The sequence below is a fragment of the Astatotilapia calliptera genome, chromosome 7 (assembly GCF_964374335.1).
Source record: "Astatotilapia calliptera chromosome 7, fAstCal68.1, whole genome shotgun sequence".
Classification (NCBI taxonomy): domain Eukaryota; kingdom Metazoa; phylum Chordata; class Actinopteri; order Cichliformes; family Cichlidae; genus Astatotilapia; species Astatotilapia calliptera.
The window spans coordinates 39914899-39937379 of NC_137428.1; the positions used below are offsets into that span (position 1 = coordinate 39914899).

General features: G+C 43.5%; 1 protein-coding gene and 1 long non-coding RNA gene across 2 annotated transcripts in view; one reads left to right on the forward strand and one right to left on the reverse strand.

Annotated features, from left to right (window-relative positions):
• LOC113026160 (plancitoxin-1-like) overlaps positions 1-19122 on the forward strand; it is a 40846-nt gene extending 21724 nt beyond the window's left edge. Inside the window, exons 6-8 of the mRNA XM_026174622.2 lie at positions 12043-12207; positions 12303-12488; positions 18149-19122. Of these exons, the coding sequence (XP_026030407.1) occupies positions 12043-12207; positions 12303-12488; positions 18149-18567 (770 nt within the window). The 3' untranslated portion in view covers positions 18568-19122. The remainder of the gene's footprint in view (positions 1-12042; positions 12208-12302; positions 12489-18148) is intronic.
• On the reverse strand, positions 13581-17206 carry LOC145429709 (uncharacterized). Its single transcript, XR_013909988.1, has 2 exons — positions 14519-17206; positions 13581-13907 (listed from the first exon to the last, which is right to left on the reverse strand). It is a non-coding gene; the product is annotated as an uncharacterized LOC145429709 (long non-coding RNA).
• Positions 19123-22481: the final 3359 nt, after the last annotated feature.

Below are 22481 nucleotides of genomic sequence, written 5' to 3' on the forward strand. Positions count from 1 at the left end.
CACAGCTCCAGCTAGCTTCCCGCCACTTTACCCGTCATTTACGTCAAAGCAAACGCTCCTCCACCTCCAGTCCTCATCACTTCCTCTGCCCTCCCCAACAACAACAACCTTACTCTGCACACTGGACTAAACATACCGAACCTGATCAATATTTTACTGCGTGTTATTTCACCATCTTATTGAGTCAAATACTCTATCCTTATGCGGTTTATGACATTATATTTATCCAGCCTGTCTCTAAATATTTGAACAATTTTCAAGTTTGGGGTCAACTTTTGAGAATTTGACCATAAATGAAAGTTATGGCGCTATCACCCCCTTTGGGGCTTACCTTTCCCAGTTCTGATGATATTCCTCCCCATTCTCTATTCTCTGCAAGAACCCTTTTTTGGTGGCGAGAAACTGTTGGTGTGGTCAAGTGGGTGCTGTAAAAACAAAAGCTCAGGACAGAACAGTCACCAGTCATGTACTTCATACAAAATAAGCATATATTGAACTTCATATTGATCCTCTGAGTGTAATGTTACATTTTAATTTAAACTTCTCAAAGCTAAACACAATATTTTACTTTATCTTACTCTTGTTCTTGTGCAGCACCACCTCTGTCGGTTCTATCTTACTTTTAAATTGCTGACTATTTCAAGAAAGTACCCGAAAGGCGGGGACCAGTGTTTATCATTACATATCTCTCTTTTGAGTTTGGCAAGTCTATCATTTCCCTATTATTCATAGACCTCAGTGGGGGATTTTTTATTTTTAATTTTATAACCGTTAATTGACTTCTTACAGTGGCCTGCTATGGTTAACAATAACATGTTCAGCCATGAATGAAAACGGACCTTTTCTTCACTTTAGCATTTATCATTCCCAACAATATAATGTGATACATTAATCGAAACACAGCTACTAAAACACAATTTTCCCAATGTAAACATCAGTAACTCAACATTAGCAACCAAAGGGTTAAGTCTGCAGTTCACACTCCTGTGAAGCTACAGCCTCCCCCCTTAGTCTCTGTCAACCTTCTGTTCTCGCAAAAACAAAACAAAGCAAGACAAAACATCCACCCTTCTTTTACAGGCTGGGTGAATTGTTTGTGGACATCTACTAATCCTAAAGTCGGTACCATTTTTGTCTCAGTATCAAGTCAGTTAAAACTTCGTCGTCAGTCCATCACAGTCCAGTCACATACATACATCCACACACATTCATACCAGATATTGCTGATTATGGAGCTCCACGCGCAACCTACTCGAAGCTCCCTCACCAGCAAGATGACGTCATCATTTTAAAGGAAACAGTTCCTTGTTTGTTGTTTTTTCTTGGACTGGATTGACTCGCTGCAATCCTTTTAGACTCAGGACTTCTCATCCGATCAGTGTCCCACATAAGTGAATTTCTCCCAAGCCCATTATAATCATGGAGAAAAACACTTTACGACTGTTTTCAGTAAGAATATTTTATAGCGCTTTAAAGTTCAATCTCTCAGGCCTGGATTAAGGAGCCGATTTGTTAAATCAGGAACTCACAAAATACCAAAATATCACCACCGGTGGATCACACCTCTCAGATGTTCTTATCTCAGTGCACTGTAACAAAAGCAAAAACAAACGTAGCCAATAAAGTACTCATATAATACCCAATACTGGGGCCCATTGCAAACATGTCCAAGCATAAACCATCTTCCCCTCTCTTGGAGAAAGAAAACAATCCAAACTTCACTGATAAAATACACCTTGTGTCAAGCAAAACCCAAAAACCAACCAAAACTTCACACCCAATATTGTGTAGGCATACAATTACCGTAACTCCTTTTTTCTTTTTGCACCAACAAAACATGTTGGATTTACTTGCTTCAACAGTGGACACTGGTTACACACAAACGTTTTGCTTTGGCAGAAACTTAAACAACTAAGTTAAATCAACACAACCTTTTCATATTCTCTCCGAAATAAACTCACACCATTCATTCATCATTTTCACTCTGTCCCACTGCTCCTTGTTAGACTGTGTGAAGCACAGTAAACAATTCAGTGGAGGCCTTGAGCCATAAACAGACATCACACACAGACATTGTTTTCATAGCCAAACTGCTTTAGACCCTGTCCCCTAAATCTACACAAATGCCCTCTGGGCGACATGAAATGCATTTAACCAATAGATAATCAATGGGTTCTTGTTGTTGTAACCGACTCCGTATTTGGATGTTTGTGTGCAGCATTTGTTAGTAAAGCATTCTTCATTGCATCAGCGTGTGTGTGTATCACTTCTCAGTGAATTGAATCAGCATTTCGATTTGTGTATGTGCGTCAGTTCTCACTCAATCAACGAGTGCATATGTTCATATATATGTTTCTTTTCATTCTGAGTCAGTGCATGTAGATGTGTGTGTTTGTGTGGGTGTTTGTGTTCATCACTTTCCTGTTCTGGTGTTCTGGATAAACCACGGCCTGAAGCGTGCCCTGGGGTCCTGCCCTCCTCCCTCTCCGTCTGTTTGCATCCACTGGTGATGCTGATTAAAGTTCTGTCCATACTGGTTCTGGCCCCGATTGGGGCAGTCCTTTTCTCCAGTGTCCTGCATCTTCTCCTTGTTCGGCTCCTCCTTAACTTGACCCTTTTGCTTCTGTAACTCCTTCAGGGTTTTGATACGCAGCTCAATCGTCTGGATGTCCGTGCCAAGCTCCAGTCTACGCTGCTGCGCCAGCTCTTCCTCTGTTTCTCCCAACTAAGTCAAGATTTTGTGTTCAGGTCAGAGTTCAGCTGCAGCCACTGCTGCTCATTGTGCTTTGTTCTCATCTCCTTGCTGAGGTCCTGAGCCTGCAGAAGCTCCCAGCGCTCCATCACTCCTGAAGTCTGGGGGTCTGAGCTGCTGGGATCTGCCAGTCCAGACACCGTATCCTCTTCCTCCTCACTGTGTCAATACCTCCACGACACTCACCCCTCAGTCGCAGATATCCCATGTGTGAGCAGTCCGTTTCTGTGCCTGCACAAGTGCAGCTGCTGTCCGTTTGTTGCAGGCGGAAACGGCTGACCTCCAGAGGGTGTAAATGAGAGTCTGCAGCAGCAACTTCCCCAGTGGAAGACCTCAGAGTTTGTTCTGTTAGCTTAACAAAGGCCTCAAGGGAGTTTCTGGGATGCTCATCTGGCCCCAGCAAGCTCCGGCCTGACTTCACGTCCAGTGGCTGGGACTGCAAGTCTGATGGGTTCGATTATCAGCCAGCTCCTCTTGAGCCATGCTCAGTTTCTGCTCTGATGTCTTGAGCTCTTACTGAGGACAGAAACCTCAGTCTTTTCCGTACACATCAGATTGAAGTCCATTGATGTTTCCCTTGCTCTGCTCCACGGCCTTCTGCAGCTCTGCTGTTCGGCTCTTCTCAGAGGTGAGCTCCTGGTCGAGCCCCGACACCTGTGCCTTCAGCTTATTTTCTCCTGGTGCTTTTGTCCATTCTGAGGTGCCTCCTGACCTCAGTTACTCCTCGTGTCTCTGGCACGCCATTTTTCTCTGCCCGATCATCAATGTTGGTCCGTCACTGTCCTGCACAGTTTTAATGCAGAGTGGTTAAGGTCAGCATTGTTTTGCTCGGCCTCACTTTTCCTCCGGGCTTAATAGGCGTCTCGTCACAGCTCTGTCAGCTGAAGCTGTCTGGAAATCTCCCCCGTTTAATGAAACGGGCCTTGGGTTTAACGCTCTCCGTCTCCGCTGCATAAGATCGTTTTCCTGCAGCACTGTTGACATCTTCAAGTTGTTGTTGTAGGTCCAGCTGCTATAGCATTTGGTCCGGGTCACATCCAAGATGGTGGAGGAGAGAGCAAAGATGGTAGGGAGGGAGAGCAGGAGTCCAGGGTCCGCCTGGCTTACTGGGCTGACAAAGCAGCCTGCAATCAAGCATAAAGAGAAAAAAGAGAGAAAGAGAAAAAACAAAACAAAACAAAACAAAAACGAACGAACCAGAATGATGTTTTATTGGCTGCGTTATTCAGAGAGGGGAGAAACACCGGGGCCAAGCCCTGTGTCAACCTTCTCTCCCCCTTTTTTTGTTTTTTCTCATATATATATAATATATTATATATTCAACTCATAACCCACCAAGCTGACAGGACAACACAGGTACATGTTAAAATTCTTAAGATCAAGTTTAAAAGCAAAAATAGAATTTTCATTCATTAAGTAATCACTTGTATTAATCAATCAACAAAAACATGTCACAATTTGAATCTTTTTGCCACTAAATTTGTTGTATCGTCACTGGTTGGTCAGACCAGTGTCTTTTTTTTTTTTTTTTTGAAGTTAAGTTGTTGTCCTGCAACCCAAAGAGTTTATTTGTTAGTAGTGGATAAACTTTATCCTGTAACAACAGGTGTACGTTAAGTTTCGCTTCTTTAACCTTGCTGGAAAATCTTCACACGTTAATGAGTGCAAGCTGTTTCTTCATTGCATGTATGTGCGTTTGTAGGTGGGTTAATTTAACTTTTTTCTCAAACAAGGCATTTCTCTGAAATGTGCCTCTCTCTCACATTTCTCTGCTTGTGTGTTTTGTTTCACCTTTTGTTGTGATGCTCCGGACGCCTTCCCAACCTCCACAAGTTTGTTGGGCCCAATGTTATATGTTAAAAACTCCTCTTAATTTCTCCTTTAATTCTCTGCTAGCTGCTGTCTTTTCCACAGCTGCTGATTCTTGCTGAGTTTGGTTTCCATTACTATAATTTGCTTCGGCCACTGTGCTTGTGGGGGCAATTGGTCCAGGCCCGTAGCCACCTGTATCAACACACTGAGAGGTTTATTTAATATCATTTTCATCACAATCTTACTCTGCCGACTGAGGTGCCGGTCTTAATCATACACGATTTGTCTCTTCTAAATCAAAACCCAGCCAAACATCAAACATTCAGCGTAGTCATTCAAAACCTTATTTGTAATATTATAATCAACAAAGTCAGCGTTTTACTTACAGGCATGTATCATTGTTTGCAACTCATAATTATAAACTCAAAAACACGCTAAACAGCAACAAAAGTCCTCTGTGCGCTTCACAGCTCATTTGCATGTTCACACACAGTCTAAAAATAGCTCGCAGCGCTGCAGCTGCACATCACACAGTCTCACACAAAGCTCAGACAAAACTCTATTATTTTATATTACAAAGACGTCTTATATTTACAACCACTGACAGGCCTGACAGATTCAGCACCTAACAATTTCGACAAATTTAAGTTAACGGGTCTCACCGAAGAAAGTCTCACTTTTTTGTAATCAATCAAACAGTATCTGTTACTTCTGGAACAGTTTCTGACCTAACTTCTAAAATCCCTAACTCAATTTAACTTTGTCCAAAAAAGCACATGACACCGTTTCCAACGATGAGGAGACTCTAACTCCTAGCTTATTTCAGGATGCCCTGTACCCCACAGATAAGCCAAACTGAACTAACCCTGTTCGCCGACAGGTCAAAGCCGCGCGTCCACGGCCAGGAGGGGGCGTAACCCCCGGGCTATGCGCTTCTTAGCAACTTCTGGTGCCGTCCTATAATAATTTTCACCTACACAATTTGAAAAATTTTACCATAACGGGTCTCACCGAAGAAAGATAACTTTTTTGCGGCCAATCCCAGCCTCTGTTTCTTCTGGAACAGTCTCTGGCCTAATTTTCTAAAACAACACATAACCAATTCCCTACCAAACTACTTGAGACTCTAGCTCAATTCCTTGGGACTCTAACCCAGCATTATTACCTTCATACTTTTTCAACTTCACTAAATACTCTTAAGCAACTTCAACTGCATAACACACACGGATCCTCATCAAAATCAAAACAGACCCTCTACCAGTAATTTCAGTGAGTAGACTTTAATTTAGTCATATCCAATTTGGCACACTTTGGAAATAATTCAACAGGTAGTGCCTTACCTTTAGATAAGCCGGCTTATGCCCACTCACGTCAGACCACTGGCTTGTGCCTGTCCGTTCGACAACCTCGGACCGTCCAGACCTTTAAATTCCACCCCAATACCTCAGGACGAGCCCCCAAGCTGTTACGAGTTCAAAATTGGGGATGGAGACAAGAGAAAAACCACAATAACAATACTAGTCCGGCCGGGTTGAGTCAAACGATGATTTTAATGAACACACGCGTGGGAGATGGACACTGTATGCAGACAGCCTCAGATCTCAAAATGGTGCAGCATTGCTCAAACTTTTATAGCCTCTGGTGCCCCCACCTTATCATAAAAGCCTAAACATTCACATACTTTTCTCTCACACGGCGCCTAAGCTACGACCTTGGCTCCCTGTTTATCTGCTCCTGCTGAGATGGGGCAGAAAACTCCAGCATATTCTGTTCTCTTCTAATCAGACAAATAAGGCGATGACTTTTCTGCGAACAGTATTTCTTATAACTCAGCAGTATAATGCATCATAAAACAATATCATTCATTCACAATAAATCAGCAGTTTAATGTAATGCAAATCAGTTTAACTAATGCAATAGTTATCAACTTCTTCTAATTCAGGAGAATATCCATCCATCCATTTTCATCCGCTTTATCCGCGGCCGGGTCGCGGGGGCAGCAGCCTAAGCAAAGAGGCCCAGACCTCCCTCTCCCCAGCCACCTCTTCCAGCTTATCCGGGGGAATACCAAGGCGTTCCCAGGCCAGCCGAGAGATATAATCTCTCCAGCGTGTCCTGGGTCTGCCCCGGGGCCTCCTCCCGGTGGGACATGCCTCGAACACCTCACCCAGGAGGCGCCCAGGGGGCATCCTTGTCAGATGCCCGAACCACCTCAGCTGACTCCTTTCGATGTGGAGCAGCAGCGGCTCTACTCTGAGCCCCTCCCGGATGGCCGAACTTCTCACCCTATCTCTAAGGGAGAGGCCAGCCACCCTTCGGAGGAAGCTCATTTCTGCCGCTTGTATCCGCGATCTTGTTCTTTCGGTCACTACCCACAGCTCGTGGCCATAGGTGAGGGTAGGGACGTAGATCGACCGGTAAATTGAGAGCTTCGCTTTTACACTCAGCTCCCTCTTCACCACGACGGACCGGTGCAGCGTCTGCATTACTGCAGCTGCAGCCCCAATCCGTCTGTCGATCTCCGGCTCCCTTCTCCCATCACTCGCGAACAAGACCCCGAGATACTTGAACTCCTCCACTTGGGGCAGGAACTCATCCCCGACCCGGAGTGGGCACTCCACCCTTTTCCGGCTGAGAACCATGGCCTCAGATTTGGAGGTGCTGATCCTCATTCCCGCTGCTTCACACTCGGCTGCGAACCGCTCCAGTGCGAGCTGGAGGCCCTCACCCGATGAAGCCAACAGAACCACATCATCCGCAAAAATCAGAGATGAGATTCTGAGGCCACCAAAGCGAAAGCCCTCCGCCCCTTGGCTGCGCCTAGAAATCCTGTCCATAAAAATTATGAACAGAACCGGAGACAAAGGGCAGCCCTGGCGGAGCCCATCACCCACCGGGAACGAGTCCGACTTATTGCCGGCAATGCGAACCAAGCTCTTGCAACGGTTGTATAGGGATCGAATGGCCCGTAGCAATGGGCCAGACACCGCATACTCCCGCAGCACCTCCCACAGGACACCCCGAGGGACACGGTCGAATGCCTTCTCCAAGTCCACAAAACACATGTAGACTGGTTGGGCAAACTCCCATGCACCCTCAAGTATCCTCGAGAGGATAAAGAGCTGGTCCAGTGTTCCGCGACCAGGACGAAAACCGCATTGTTCCTCCTGTATCCGAGGTTCGACTAGCGGACGAACTCTCCTTTCCAGCACCCTGGCATAGACTTTCCCAGGGAGGCTGAGGAGTGTGATCCCCCTGTAGTTGGAACACACCCTCCGGTCCCCCTTCTTAAAGATGGGGACCACCACCCCGGTCTGCCAGTCCACAGGTACTGCCCCTGATCTCCACGCAACATTGCAAAGGCGTGTCAACCAGGACAGCCCTACAACGTCCAGAGCCTTCAGGAACTCGGGGCGGACCTCATCAACACCAGGGGCTCTGCCACCAAGGAGTTGTTTAACTGCCTCAGTGACCTCGCCCCCGGAAATTGGCGGGTCATTCCCCTCATCCCCAGACTCTGCTTCCTCCTCGGAAGACGTGTCAGTGGGATTAAGGAGGTCCTCGAAGTATTCCTTCCACCGCCTGACAATTTTCTCAGTCGACGTCAACAGCGCTCCGCCAGCACTATACACAGCGCAGGTAGAGCACCGCTTTCCCCTCCTGAGACGCCTGACGGTTTGCCAGAATCTCTTCGAGGCAGTCCGAAAGTCTTTTTCCATGGCCTCTCCGAACTCCTCCCACACCCGAGTTTTTGCTTCAGCCACTGCCCGAGCCGCATTCCGCTTGGCCTGTCGATACCTGTCGGCTGCCTCCGGAGTCCCACAGGCTAACCAAGCCCGATAGGACTCCTTCTTCAGCCTGGTGGCTCCCTTCACCTCTGGTGTCCACCATTTGGTTCGGGGATTACCACCACGGCAGGCACCAACCACCCTGCGGCCGCAGCTCAATGCAGCAGCTTCGGCAATGGAGACGCTGAACATGGTCCATTCGGACTCGATGTCCCCAGTCTCCCTCGGAATGCTGTCGAAGCTCTGCCGGAGGTTTGCGTTGAAGATCTCGCGGACTGGGGCCTCTGCTAGACGTTCCCAGCACACCCTCACTACGCGTTTAGGTGCACCAGGTCTGTCCAGTGTCCTCCCCCGCCACCTGATCCAACTCACCACCAGGTGGTGATCAGTTGACAGCTCAGCCCCTCTCTTTACCCGAGTGTCCAGAACATATGGTCGCAGGTCTGGTGATACGATTACAAAATCGATCATCGACCTACGGCCTAGAGCATCCTGGTGCCACGTGCACTTATGGACGCTCTTATGTTCGAACAGGGTGTTCGTTATGGCCAAACTGTGATTAGCACAGAAGTCCAATAACAAAGCACCGCTCGGGTTCAGATCAGGGAGGCCGTTCCTCCCAATCACGCCCCTCCAGGTCTCGCTGTCGTTACCCACGTGAGCATTGAAGTCTCCCAGCAGGACAACAGAGTCTCCAGGTGGAGCACCTTCCAGCACCCCCCCCCAGGGACTCTAAGAAGGCTGGGTACTCTGAACTGCCACTCGGCGCATAAGCACAGATGACAGTCAGGACCCGTTCCCCGACCCTAAGGCGCAGGGAACAAACCCTCTCGTCCACCGGGAAAAACCCCAACGAACCGGCAGCAAGCCGAGGGGATATTAGAATACCCACCCCAGCCCGCCGCCTCTCACCAGGGGCAACTCCAGACTGAGACAGAGTCCAGCCCCTCTCCAGGAGACTGGTTCCAGAGCCCAAGCCATGCGTAGAGGTGAGCCCGACTATATCTAGCCGGTACCTCTCAACCTCACGCACTAACTCAGGCTCCTTCCCCACCAGAGAGGTGACATTCCATGTCCCTATTGCCAGTCTTGGCAGCCGGGGGTCAGTCCGCCAGGGCCTCCGCTCCTGGCCGCCACCCGACACACAATGCACCCGACCCCTATGGCGCCTCCTGCGGGTGGTGGGCCTGCGGGAGGATGGGCCCATGTCTCCTCTTCGGGCTGTGCCCGGCCGGGCCCCATGGACTAAGGCCCGGCCACCAGACGCTCGCCCTCGGGCACCCTCCCCGGGCCTGGCTCCAGGGCGAGGCCCCGGTAACCCTATCCCGGGCAGGGTAAACTGTTCCCTCGATGTCTTTTTCATAGGGTCTTCTGAATCGCTCTTTGTCTGGTCCCTCACCCAGGACCAATTTGCCATGGGAGACCCTACCAGGGGGCAAAAGGAGAATAATGCAAACTAAAACTACATAATAATTCACAGTCTTTAATTAGGGGTATAACATGGCATAAAATAATATTATACTTTTTACACTTCAATACAACCCTTGGGCACATATATGCGGGACTTTTCGTGGCTGTTTTGATATCGCTCTCTCTCTTAACCGATCAAATCTGGCTGTGGTAGCAGCTTTAAACTCGGTATGACCCAGGTTGATAGAGGGTGCCCAGTCTGGATCGCATTCCAGCCTTTTGTAGGCTGGTTTTCCTACAAAACACAACAAACAGCCCGCAAAGCCACAGTAAACAAAGCAGCATAGCGCAACGAATTCAATTCAAATCAATATAAGACTTATTTGTAGCCTATATCAACAAATATGTTATGATAAATTACGTAATAACTACAACAGAAGACTTACCTTTGTGGAAATGCTTGGAGCAGACTAACATGTGAGCTGGGGTGTTCTGGGACGTTATATTTGGTCTTCGAACGGCTGTGATCCAGGGCATCCGTCGGCTCTCTGTTACTTCGTAAACATGGCTTGAACAATTTTTCTTCCACGATGGAATCCGATATAAACCGATCTCTTTACCCGTCGACTTCCCGTGGCTGTCATGCGACCAGCTATTGCAGTTAATAAAACAACAGCTTCTTGCCATTCTTTGTGTTTCTTTTTATCGCTGTGTGACTGTTTTCTTGTGAAAGCCTGCGTGCGCTAGTACCGCTTGCCACTCGTACCTGCAATCCTTTGCGGTTTTACCCCAAAATGATGTCACATTTTCAATCTCTATTGTGCAGCTGTAACTCGTTCAGAGTGTTTTTGACTCAGTTAGATGATATTAAAAAAAAGGTTTCTTAACCACAGAAATAATTCTGTGATCATGCACTTTATTCGTCCTGTGTGGTGTTTCAAATCTTTTGGTGCTGCTGAACTAGCTGTCACGATCCTGGGTCTTATGACCCAGTGTTTTGAGTTTTAGTTCTTTTGATGTTTATAGTGTATGTTTAAGCTTATTAGGTTTCCTATGTTCATTTGCTTATTAGCTCCCCCTTGTGTTTTCAACCCCTGTGAAGTCTCCCTTGCCCTTCGTGTGTTTCATGTCTGTTGTCTTATGTTGTCATGTCTGCCTCTCATGTTTCCTGTTTTATTTTGAAGAGATCTCGTGTTTTTATATTATGGATTATGTTTTGAGTCCTTTGTTGTACTGTTTCTTGTTTCCCTAGATTTCAGTTATGGTTATCATAGGTTTAGTTCTTTGGCTTTGTAATATGGCTTCCCTGTGTTCAATGTTGTGTCTACTGTGACCTCTTTGTACCATGTTTCTGGTCCCTATAGTCTGTCTTCTCAGTTGCTGTTAAGTTTGCATGTTTAGAGTTCAGTCAGTGTGTTTCCTGTTTTACTTTGAAGGTCCATGTCTCATGTGAGTGTTTCTAGTTTTGCTTCCCTTGTCTCGTCCAGCCTGATTACTCCCAGCTGTGCTCTCCTTCTGTGCCTCATTCCCTCGTTATCCCTCTGTGTATTTAAGCCCTATGTTTCTCTTTGTCAGTGTTGTAGTCTCCCTCATGCTGTGTGTTTCTACCTGTAGCTCCCTGTGTGATTTGTTAGTCTTCCCAGTTTAGATTTTGTAGAGTTTTTGTGTTCAGCAATAAAAGCTGCCCTTTGAGTTCAATCCTGTCTCCAGTGAGTTTGCGTTTGGGTCCAATCCCTGCCTGCCACACAGCCGAAACATGACACTAGCCTTTATATTCATTCTATTAAGAATGAGTTTTGCCCACTTTAAAGTCTCCTTTGCTTTTATTGACATTCCTTGGACCTCATTCCAGTTGGCAGCTTCGAAATACAGATTCTACACTCGTGTTTGATGTTTTACCTGCTCAATTTGTCATTAAATGACAAATTAGCTTGTCAATAATTGTCCAGTTATTTTTGAACTGAAAATGGGGAACTATATATGAAAATTACTACCATTGCTCATCAAACCCTTCGAATTAAAACTGAAGGTCTGTCTACCATATCTTAATTGTTTGACTCAAAATCCACTTTGGTGATGTACACAGGCAAAACTACTAAAGTTATGCCATTGTCTAAATAGCTACATTAACTGTTAGTATTACAAGGTGCTTGTGTCTTTGAAAACACACAAATTTTTTTTGTTTTGTTTTCAGTCTGGAATTTGTTGATCACCTGTTTAGCAAAAATTGTTCTGTAGGTTCTGTTTCAGTTGACTACGATATATCACATTTTTTTCCAGGAGTTCTGCTTGTGGATAAAAGTGGAACTGGAATCTGGCTCCTGCACAGCACACCAAAGTTTCCTTGTGCAAAAGATGAAAATTCATTCTGGCCTTCAACTGGAGTAAAAAATGCACAGACATTTATCTGTGTAACATTTCGCTATGAACAGTTTGATAAAATTGGTAACGTATTCACAGAACCTTTCATATTCATAGTGTGGTTATATTTTATTAGTGTAATGAATGATGCACTTTAATGTGGGGCTGTTTTTTTTTAGGTAAACATCTGCAGTATATTCGAGCTTTCCCGTTTGACCATCGTATTCCAGGAGACTTTCACACAGAACTACTGGATGTTGTAAACAAGGTTCATGTTCCTCCAGATGATCATTTTCAGGAACTGAACTCGAATAAAAGGGTCAACTTTTACAGCATCGCAAAAAAAATCCAAGGTCCTGATTACGGTGAGACATCTGCATGTTTAATAAATAACAATAGTTCAAGCAGTGATGGGAATAACGGCGTTACAAGTACTGGCGTTACATTTTTCAGTAACGCGTAATCTAACTATTTACTATTCCTATCGTTACAACGCCGTTACCGTTACTAACAAGAAAATGCGGTACGGTCGTGTTACTATTTTCCAACAAACAGACGGTTGAAGCTGTGTTCAGCTTACCGCACCTTATATCAGTTGCACGGAAGTAGCTGTAAGTAATCTGGGCGCTATAGCTTTAAGCAGCTTCATGCTTCCGTGGGCGGCAATCACTTTCTGCCCGATCACTTTTGGCACAACACCTGGAGCTAAGGGGGCAAAACAATCGCATGAGTGCTGCTGTTTGCTGTTTTATGAAATATGATTCATTAAACATGTTTGTGGTTGTTACAGTGAAAAATATAACTTTTTCCACTTGGATTTTATGTTTTTTGTCTGATTTTAGATCAATTGTGTTAATACAGTATGTCAAAATGAAAACATAACTATAAATTCAGACACCTGAGGTTGTGCTGAAAAGGATGATACCAAACAAGGCAAATGTGGACAAGAGATATTTTATTTTGTATTCCTATGGTGACAGTTTATAATCAGAACTATCAGTGATCAATCATTTATCATTGTTGAATCTGATGACAGCATAATCTCTGAAGTATATCTATGGTAATCTGAGTAAAGATTAATGTATGCATATTATCATCTTTTAATCAGTCTCAAATGGAATCCACAGCATTGTATCACCGTCTGAACTGGTGGGTCCAGCTGGGCCTTCTACATTCAGTTTTGCACGTAGTCAGGCCTACACCAACATGCACAGAGAGTCATGTAACACACGCACGTTCACACACACTTATTAACACAGGGGGGTCGTCTTAGGACATCCTCTCTACTTGGATACACAATTTCACAAAATACACAACATATCACACACTTGTTTGTCTCTAAGTGTAACGCGGTTAAAGGACCAGGGCGCCTGACTGCAGCCTCATAGACAATGAGCTATCAGAATAAGATTCGACTATGGAGCCTGAGGGTGTGAATAAAACACAGGAAACGAAAGTAGAGCTCAAATATATATATATATTATGTTTGTTATGAGAAGTGTATAGACGGATGTACAAAAGAAATAAAAACATATGCATATATATCACAAACAAAAATAATGTTGACAATACAAAACAGCTTAGTAGGTTCCAAAAGGAGGTGGGATGAGGTGTAGTCCAGTATGTGATTTAGTTTAGTTCCATGGACCTGTGATAGGTCATGTGTCAACAATTTGTGATTCAGTCCATAGGTTCACAATTCCTACCGCAACGTAGCGGTGGTCGGGTGGCTCGCCATCTCGCGCTGATCAGGGCTGATCGCGGGAGAACAAAAAAAACCTGACCTACACAAGGTCAAAAAACAGAAATTATCATTCACAGAAGAAAATGAAACAGCATTCTACTGCTGTGACAAAATAAATACATAAATCCATAAATAACAAAGTCAAGTAATCAATGCCACGTTTCATACAACAATCAATAAACCATCATCTCTTATAATGAATGTCATTCTAAATACTATTCTAGAAAGACATTCTCATGGGTCCCATCAAAGTATATCAGCGTTAAAGCTAATAAATATTATCCAAAGTTAATCAAATATATTTACAAAACTCATTTAATCACAGGTGTTGCGCAACAGATTCAATAATGTAAATGGAATTTAACTCAATGCAAAATCTCATAGGCCATTTCGGCATTTCATCAGAAAAGTAACAAAAAACATCCAAAACGGACAAAACTACAAAAATCAAATCACTCGTTCAACTCTAGATACGTTAAGTCAACATTCGGCCATAATGGAATAAACAAAAACAACAATATTCAATAGATGACACTAGTAATTGCACTTACTGTCGCTAGCCTAGCATTAGCTTACCGGCATTGTAGGATGTGCGATCGCGGCTCCGCATGTACATTAATTGTGACAAAACAAAACAAACAAATAACTCACCGTTGAGTCGAGTGTGAGGTAGTGTAAAGATGAATGAATCGGCCGGGTTATTGCACGCTGTCAACTGGCCTGTAGTGCAAAATTTGTCGATATCTGACAAGTACGCCAACCACAGGGACAACAGCAGCCAGAGGAGCAGGGACATGCAGCTGATTGACCCGGAACTTATACAGGATTCATTCCCGCCACAATAAAGGGACTGGCGGAAGTGGGGTCAGAAGTTACCGTGGTTACATAAGGTAGCATCTGATGTCTATATAAGGAGCAGTGGCGTGTCTAGAAAATTTTTGTTGGGGGGGCCAGGTAGGGGCACAGATTTGGAGAAGGGTGGCAGATTTAATTGGCAGATAATGTTTAAAAAAAAATTCTACCAACCCTTAACCATAATTCAATAATCCTATAAACCTAATAACCAAATGCACTTTTAACTCTTATTAGAATGAGATTTTAACCACTACGGTGCAAAGTTTTTAGATACTGCGTTGATAAAGTACAAGAGATACAATCAGTGCTTTGTCAGTGTTTACTCAGCATTCAAGGACAGCAATATTTGCATAGTATTTTTACTGACATATAGTGCACATATGTTTTGGGCAAAAACATTTTTGAAAATTAAAATACGAACATTTGTAACAAACAATTGACAAATTAGCCAATGCCAATGCAAAACTTTATCTGCCTGTTAAAAAAAGAAGATAATCTTCTCACAAACTGGTGTTTGATTTTGAAACAGGAAAAAAGTGGGGAAACAACTGAAAAGACTAACATTTGAATAAAACCTGAAAGCAAGTAAATACTTTCTATGCTGCCTTATCGTAAACTTTGCTAATATTGATAAAGAACAACACTGGCTGATGATAAAATACAGTCAGCTGGCATGGTGACACTGCCAGTATTAACCTGCAGGGCTGGACTGGGACAAAAAAATTGGGCATTTTTACTACAGACCGACCCACCAGGTAGTAAAGCCATAAAGACTTTGACTGAAAACAAACCCTGTTGTGACAGTGATGTACAGTCTTGTTGGTATATGTATGATTTCTATACATTTTACGTCAGATAAAAACTTTGGTTGTAAGATTTAGATAATTATTTAATAAAAACTAGATATTTTAAATGAGAATAAGAAAGAAAAGTATTTCTTTGTGCCCACCTTTCCCTGTTAATGCCCTACCTGGCCCCCTGGCAAAACTTTGCTAGACCCGCCCCTGCACAGTTACCAGCTGTCAGCTACATAAAAAAGGATCCTGGTGTTATTTATCTCTCAGAAACAGTTCATAACTTCCCTTCAACTCATTCATGTCACCTAAAAGGTAAACCTGTTTCTCCATCACCTGTTCAGCTCTGATGGTTCAGTAAGGACATCTCCTGGTTTCATCTTCATGTTTCCCTCTCACCACATATCCAAACCAACATCATGACCAGCAGCTTTACAGCTGTGGCTCCAGCAAACATCAGCTGATACTAGAAATTAATATTAAATACATTCTAACAACAGCTGATCAAGCTTAAACGTGCTGCTGTTGTTTAGCGCGACATCTGCTGGTTTCCTCTTTCTGGCGCAAAGTGGGCGATAAACAAGAGAGAAAAGCCGATCAGCTGATCATTGATCAGTTTCATGATTGAAGTAGCAACAGGAGAGAGAGGGGGAGAGAATGAGAGAAGAGGCAGCTGTGCAGCATAAAGACAGAATAAATCCAGCTTTGTGTCTTTTTTCCATTCTAGCTAAAGTCCGGGACAAACTGCGTCTCTTCTCAGCTCAATACGAAACGTGTAATATTTTCTCTGAATGAGGGACCATTCCATTTTTTTAAGGAGCCGTTGGCAACTCTACTAACCTTATGAATAAAATAAAGTTCACTATCAGTAACATCATAGCACCCACCCAGCTGTATAAAAACTCCGTCAAACTGGCTAGAACGCAGTATGAGTTATTGCAACTGACAGTAAAAAGTCAGCAACATGAAAATAAACTCCACCTAAACTTGGTTTATATCTGACCCAGATAGACTGCAGGTCATAACTTCTTACCTGAAGTTCAGTTCACCTGACACTCGGACTGGTGGCTGCTTCGGGTCTCTCCTCCTGCCTCCCCTTCCCTCATCCACCTGTTGCCTCTGTGGAAGCCCCGTCATAGCCACCACCAAACAACGGAGTTATTTCTACACATCGACCTGCATCTGGCCAATCCACCACCTCTCATTGTTCATGCCATTACAAAAAAAATAAAAAACAAGTCACTGGGGATATGCCCGGTATGCCCGATGGCCAGTCCAGCTATGTTAACCTGCAACCAAATCTGCAGCTCCATACAGCAATGTTACGACTTAGATTATATCTTATAACTCATAACTCTTATATGTTAGCTGCCCTCAGTAGCATACTGTCTGAAATATTCGACGGCTGCAATAATTCTTTAAGTGTTTTTTCCTTGGTATTCTAATTTCACCGAAGTTTACTAAACTCAACAAACTTGATATTACTTACCGGGACATTTATTCTGTCCTCATTTTCTTTCACCGAAAAATTGTTTCCTGCAGTGCCATCTTTCGCGCTTGGCTCTCCTACCTTTGCTAACGTGATGCGCATAGCGCAGAAGCGATGCTGCATTCACTTACACTCGGATATCTGAGCGTCACCGTGAAAATATAATCGGACATTTGATATTTGATTGAATTTTATTGTTTTACCTTTGGGGTGGCACCTGGGGTGGCCAGTCTGGTTTGGGGGGTGGCCTGTGCCCCCCCCAGGCCACCCCGCTGGACACGCCATTGATAAGGAGAACTTTTTGAATGTGGAGAACTGATATCATTTCCAGTAAGATTTAACTTGACGTCATCAGGGTAATATAAGAATGAAAAAGCATCCGCCCTGCGGAGATTGTTGTTGTACGTTGTCTTCCCACACTTCTGCGCAAAGTGTGTAATAAAGATCACTATTTTTGGCACCTACCCGGACTCGGCCTGCTTTCTTCTCTTACCCAAGTCGAACGAATCTTAACACAAAGTAAATAGTTTTAAAGGTGAAATCTAGAGGAAACATCAAAATTTGTTAAAAATTGCCAATTATACCCTGGACCCCAGAGGGTTAAACATTTTTTTTTAAAGTAACGCAATAGTTACTTTTCAAGTAATTAATTACTTTTAGAATCTTCTAACTCAGTTACTTTTTTGAAGGGTATAAATATCACTTTTTGTTTTTCCTTTTTATGGCACGGATCCCAGAATTTGTCGTATAATAAATAAACCATTTTTTTTAAAGTTGCGAAATATTAATAATAATATGTATAGTTGAAAATGCCAGCGGGTCAAAATGATCTTTGCAGCATATTCAAGTGTGAATGATGAAACCTCATTTAATTCTGAGGTAAGGTCTGCTAAAGTTTATTTCTGAACCACATGTGGACTTTTGTGAAGATTTCTGTGTGCCATTTAGACTCTTTTTAGACCGCAGATCAATAGAAAACTGCTCAGTGGGTTTGAATTTGATTCCTATGTGTACATATGTTCAAATAATAATCCAGTTAAATCAGAACCACAGTCTGATATAACTGGACTAAAGAGTGAATGCTAATATACGAACACTGAGGCAGCCCATGTAACACCAGTGCTGTTGCTGTTGTTATTACAGGTGGAGATCTTTATGTCACTATTTCACAGAGAGTCAGCAGCGATCTGCTCGTCCAGACGTGGGGCTGCCAGGCTGGCCGGGATAAATCCTTCTGCAGAAAGAATAAATTCAAAGTGGAAAATATCAAAATGATAGAAACTAGCCTCAGTCAATGGAAGAATACACAGGACCATTCCAAGTGGTGTGTAGCTAAAGATCCACAGAATAACTGGGTGTGTGTTGCTGATGTAAACAGAGCCCAAAGCCAGTACACTAGGCATGGAGGTGCACTGTGTATTAATGATAAAAGAATAAAAGACATTTTTAAAAATCTTGCAAAAGAAAGTGAGGACTGTCAAAACAGGAGCCTCCTGGACATCCTGGATGTCCTGAATCTTCGAAATTTCCTGAACATCCTGAACCCCGACTGTGATCCATAGCTACACACTGACTAAAAAAAAGTCTGTGTTACTCTAAAGCATTTGGCATGTCTAAAAATAATTTATATCTTAAATCTAATGAGCTCTTTTCCTGCATGTTTTAACCCATGACCATACAGAAAGATGGGGTAGAATTACAAGAGAAATAATTAGATAAATGCACTGCAGATTAATAACTACCTAATGATGATAAAGTAAAGTAATCTCTTATATTCATATTCATGGTTCTGTTATGTTCACATGTATCTTGCCTGGAAATTTAATATGAAACTAAATGTTGAAAAATTATGTCAAGAAGCAAAAACTTTTGGAAAATATGTTGCGATCTGAAATGTATTATTATAGAAATAAACTTATAACAGGAACATGCTCATCCTCTGCTAATGTTTTATATGCAACAACCAATCCAGATGTGTGGATATACAGTGTAACCGACATCTGAAGTCACATGTCTGGTTTGTAACATCTAACTGTAGGATTATTGTTGTCGTGTGAAAACAGATGATGTGTGTTTGCCTTGAAAATAAACTTTAATCATATTTAAAGTGAAGCAAATGACATGTTGAAATGATTCTGTTATTTAAAAAAAAGTGATTCTTTGATGCACAGCCTGAGCAAAGAGTGAAATCCTCACAGAAATATGCAATCTTTCTGTGCGTCATGTAAATGAACTGTCCTGTTTTTGTTACAGTCAGCACAGATTTGAATCTCATGTATTTCAGCCGGAATAATAGATTTCCTGTCTGCAGCATGTGTGTTTGGAGACTCTTCAGAGAAAAGTTGCAGCTTTGAAAATTTACCAGCCACTGCATTTTAACTGATATCTAATCTTTTTCAAAACCTAGTTTTTAGTAACTGTGCCAGATGTGGAGTGTTTCCGTTTTTCTAGTGGAAAATCTTCATTCACTTACACATTCAATACATCTGTTCATTTCTAGAAGAACATGAATTAGAAGTGATGAGACCGGTCTGATATTTTTTTAAATGATGTGATATCAAATGAAAAGTAGAAACAAAATGTGTCAAACAACAGATAAGAAAGGAAACGGGACTGGTACTTTGTGGCATACTCACCCTTTTTAGTCCTTTAAACCAGGAAAACTTTGTGCAAATGAACAGAGAGCTGATGGATGATTAAAAAACAAAGAAATAAAAAAATGAGCAGATCCATGTTCAGGATCATTAATCAACACCTTTTCATCACATTTGTTGAGTGTTTCACAAACTGTGGAGCAAGTGTTGAATAAGATGAGAAACACTTTATTGTATTCCTCCCATCATTTTATTTCATTTACACTTTCTTTATCCCATCAGGAAGGCAGGTTTCAGTTCCAGAACAGCTGTTAGTTTAATGAGGTCAGTATGATTTAATATGGTGGGTTCAATAGTCTAGGGTTACAAAGTCCAAAAAAATTAAGTAACAAAAAACCAAGCACATAAGATGCACAGGGGGCCATACCCGGGCGACAGCGAAGCAGTGTATAGCAACAGAGACGGAGCCGATGCAGGAAGCCCCGGGAGCAGACACGGAGCTCCTCAGGAGGGCAGGCAGGAAGCTGGGCTGGAAGCCGGCAGCAGACACAGACGCCTTCTAGCAGATGCCCAGCAGTGCAGGCGGACCACGTCTTGAGGCCAGGTACGTAACACAGTCACAGGTGTAGCTGGCACAGGAAGTATATTCTCAGGAACGGTCAACTTGGGCTCAGGATACATGGGCCCAAGAATGGCCAACTCAGACAGCTCAGCAGACTCTGGCTCATGATCTGGCAGCAGCAGAAGATGCTCAGCCTCAGGTGCATCTGTGTCTGGCAGCACAACACGGTCGGGTTCAAACAACCCAGAACTTTCAGGCTCAGGGACAGCTGACTTGGGCACAGGATTAACAACGTCAGCCAGTTCAGACTGCACAGGATACATTGGCTCAGAGTTAGCCAGTTCTGGTATGAGGTGCATAGTCTCAAATGAGGCCAGCTTGGGCCCAGGCACAACTGTGTCATGGGAAGCCAGGTCAGATTCAGATACTGAGGGTGCTGACTGCAGGACCCCAGAGAACTGGGGACTGTCACCGTGCAGGACAGGTGTAAGGAAGGCACCAAGCTGAGCAGGCACAGAAGCATCCACTGGCTGAGAGGACTCTGGGGAGGCCCTGGCCAGACTAGTCTCAGGAGAGGGCCTAGCATCAACCATTCCAAGTAGAGCAACAGGGTGGGGACTGGTGTTAACTGTCCTGGGTGTAGGGAGTGCAGGGCCTTGCAGTGTAATGTCCATTGAGTTTTTCAATGTGATCTCTGTCGGGCCTGGCAAGTTGGTCTCCAGCCATTAATATCCAGCACCCAGAGCATGTGATGGCATCAGATCAAAAAACACCTGAAACAAAAATAGATTTTTTTAGGGAAAACTTGTCTTTCCATCGTTATCAGCCAGCCATCTGCAGGATGGAAGACCATAAAGTAACTAAATAATAAAGTAACTTTGTGTAAAGCCTGCAGCTGTGTTTTTCAAGTTTTGTTCATTTTATTTTTAAATTTAGTTTTCTACTGTCTTTGTAAATTGCAATGCGAGGGAATCCAAGTTTAGTAAAAGACTGTGAGAACATAAAGAATTAGTGAATTCCACCATCTGCATGGTGGAATGAAAAGCTTCAGAGGATCTGTGCACACGAGGATCAGGCTGGAGAGCTTTGATGTTGGTGGTGTTCAGGAACACCTATGAACACCATCAACACAGACATGGGTCATCACTGGATCATGAAGTTCAGACTCTTCTTTGTAAAGAAATAAAACCACAGTGCAACAATGAGCAGGGACCCAGGCTCAATTAAGATGGACTGAGGCCAAGTGGAAAACTGTCCTCTGGTCTGACCAATCAAAATCACACACTGCTTTGTCTCCGCAGTCTGATGTGTGATGTGTGGAGGGTCCGGGCTGCGAGGATTATGGCAGTGGTGAATTTTCCCAGGAGAAGCTGGGACCCTGTTTACTAGAAGGTTTTAAAATCTCTGTACTTTTAGGTGACAGAAGGAGACATGTGGCCTGGTCAAAACACAGAGAGCTGCACTCTAAAAGATCTTTAAATATAGTAAACATACCTTGTGTGCCACAGACTGCTCCCAAACACGAGGGGACAAGTAATGCCTCTAAAACACTTAAGTTGGCTTTATTAAACGTTAGATCTTTAGCTGGGAAAACATTTTTAATTAATGATTTAATCACTGAGCACAGCCTTGATTTTATGTTTTTAACTGAAACTTGGTTGGACCAAAGTAACAGTGGAGCTGTTCTCATCGAGACGACCCCTCCTAACTACAGTTTTATCAGTGAGGTCAGGGTGAGCAGGAGAGGAGGAGGGGTTGCTGTCTTATTTAATGAATCATTTCAATGTAAGCAGCTATCTCCTGGAAGTTTTCAGTCTTTTGAATATGTGGCTTTACAGCTGAAGGCCCCATCCAAAGTTGTGTTTCTTAATGTTTACAGGCCTCCCAAATACTGCACAGACTTTTTTAATGATCTCAGTGAACTGCTGTCTGTGATCTGTGTTGATTTCGACTGTGTAATTATTGCTGGGGATTTTAACATCCATGTGGACAACCCTCAGGACAAAGGGACTAAAGACCTGAGTAACACTCTGGGCAACTTTGGGCTGACTCAGCATGTAACAGAGGCCACACATAATAGAGGACACACTCTTGACCTACTGATCTCCAAGAGCCTGAGCATTTCAAACATTACTGTGTCTGATGTGGGCTTATCTGATCATTACTGTGTTTTCTTTGAAAGTAAAATCTCAGCCCACACAAATATATCAACAGCAGTGATCACAAAACGGTGTATAACTGAAGACAGTAGTGAGATCTTTAACCAGGTCTTCCCATTAACACCTGACCTGTCCAAAGGTTCAGTCAATGAGCTCGTCAA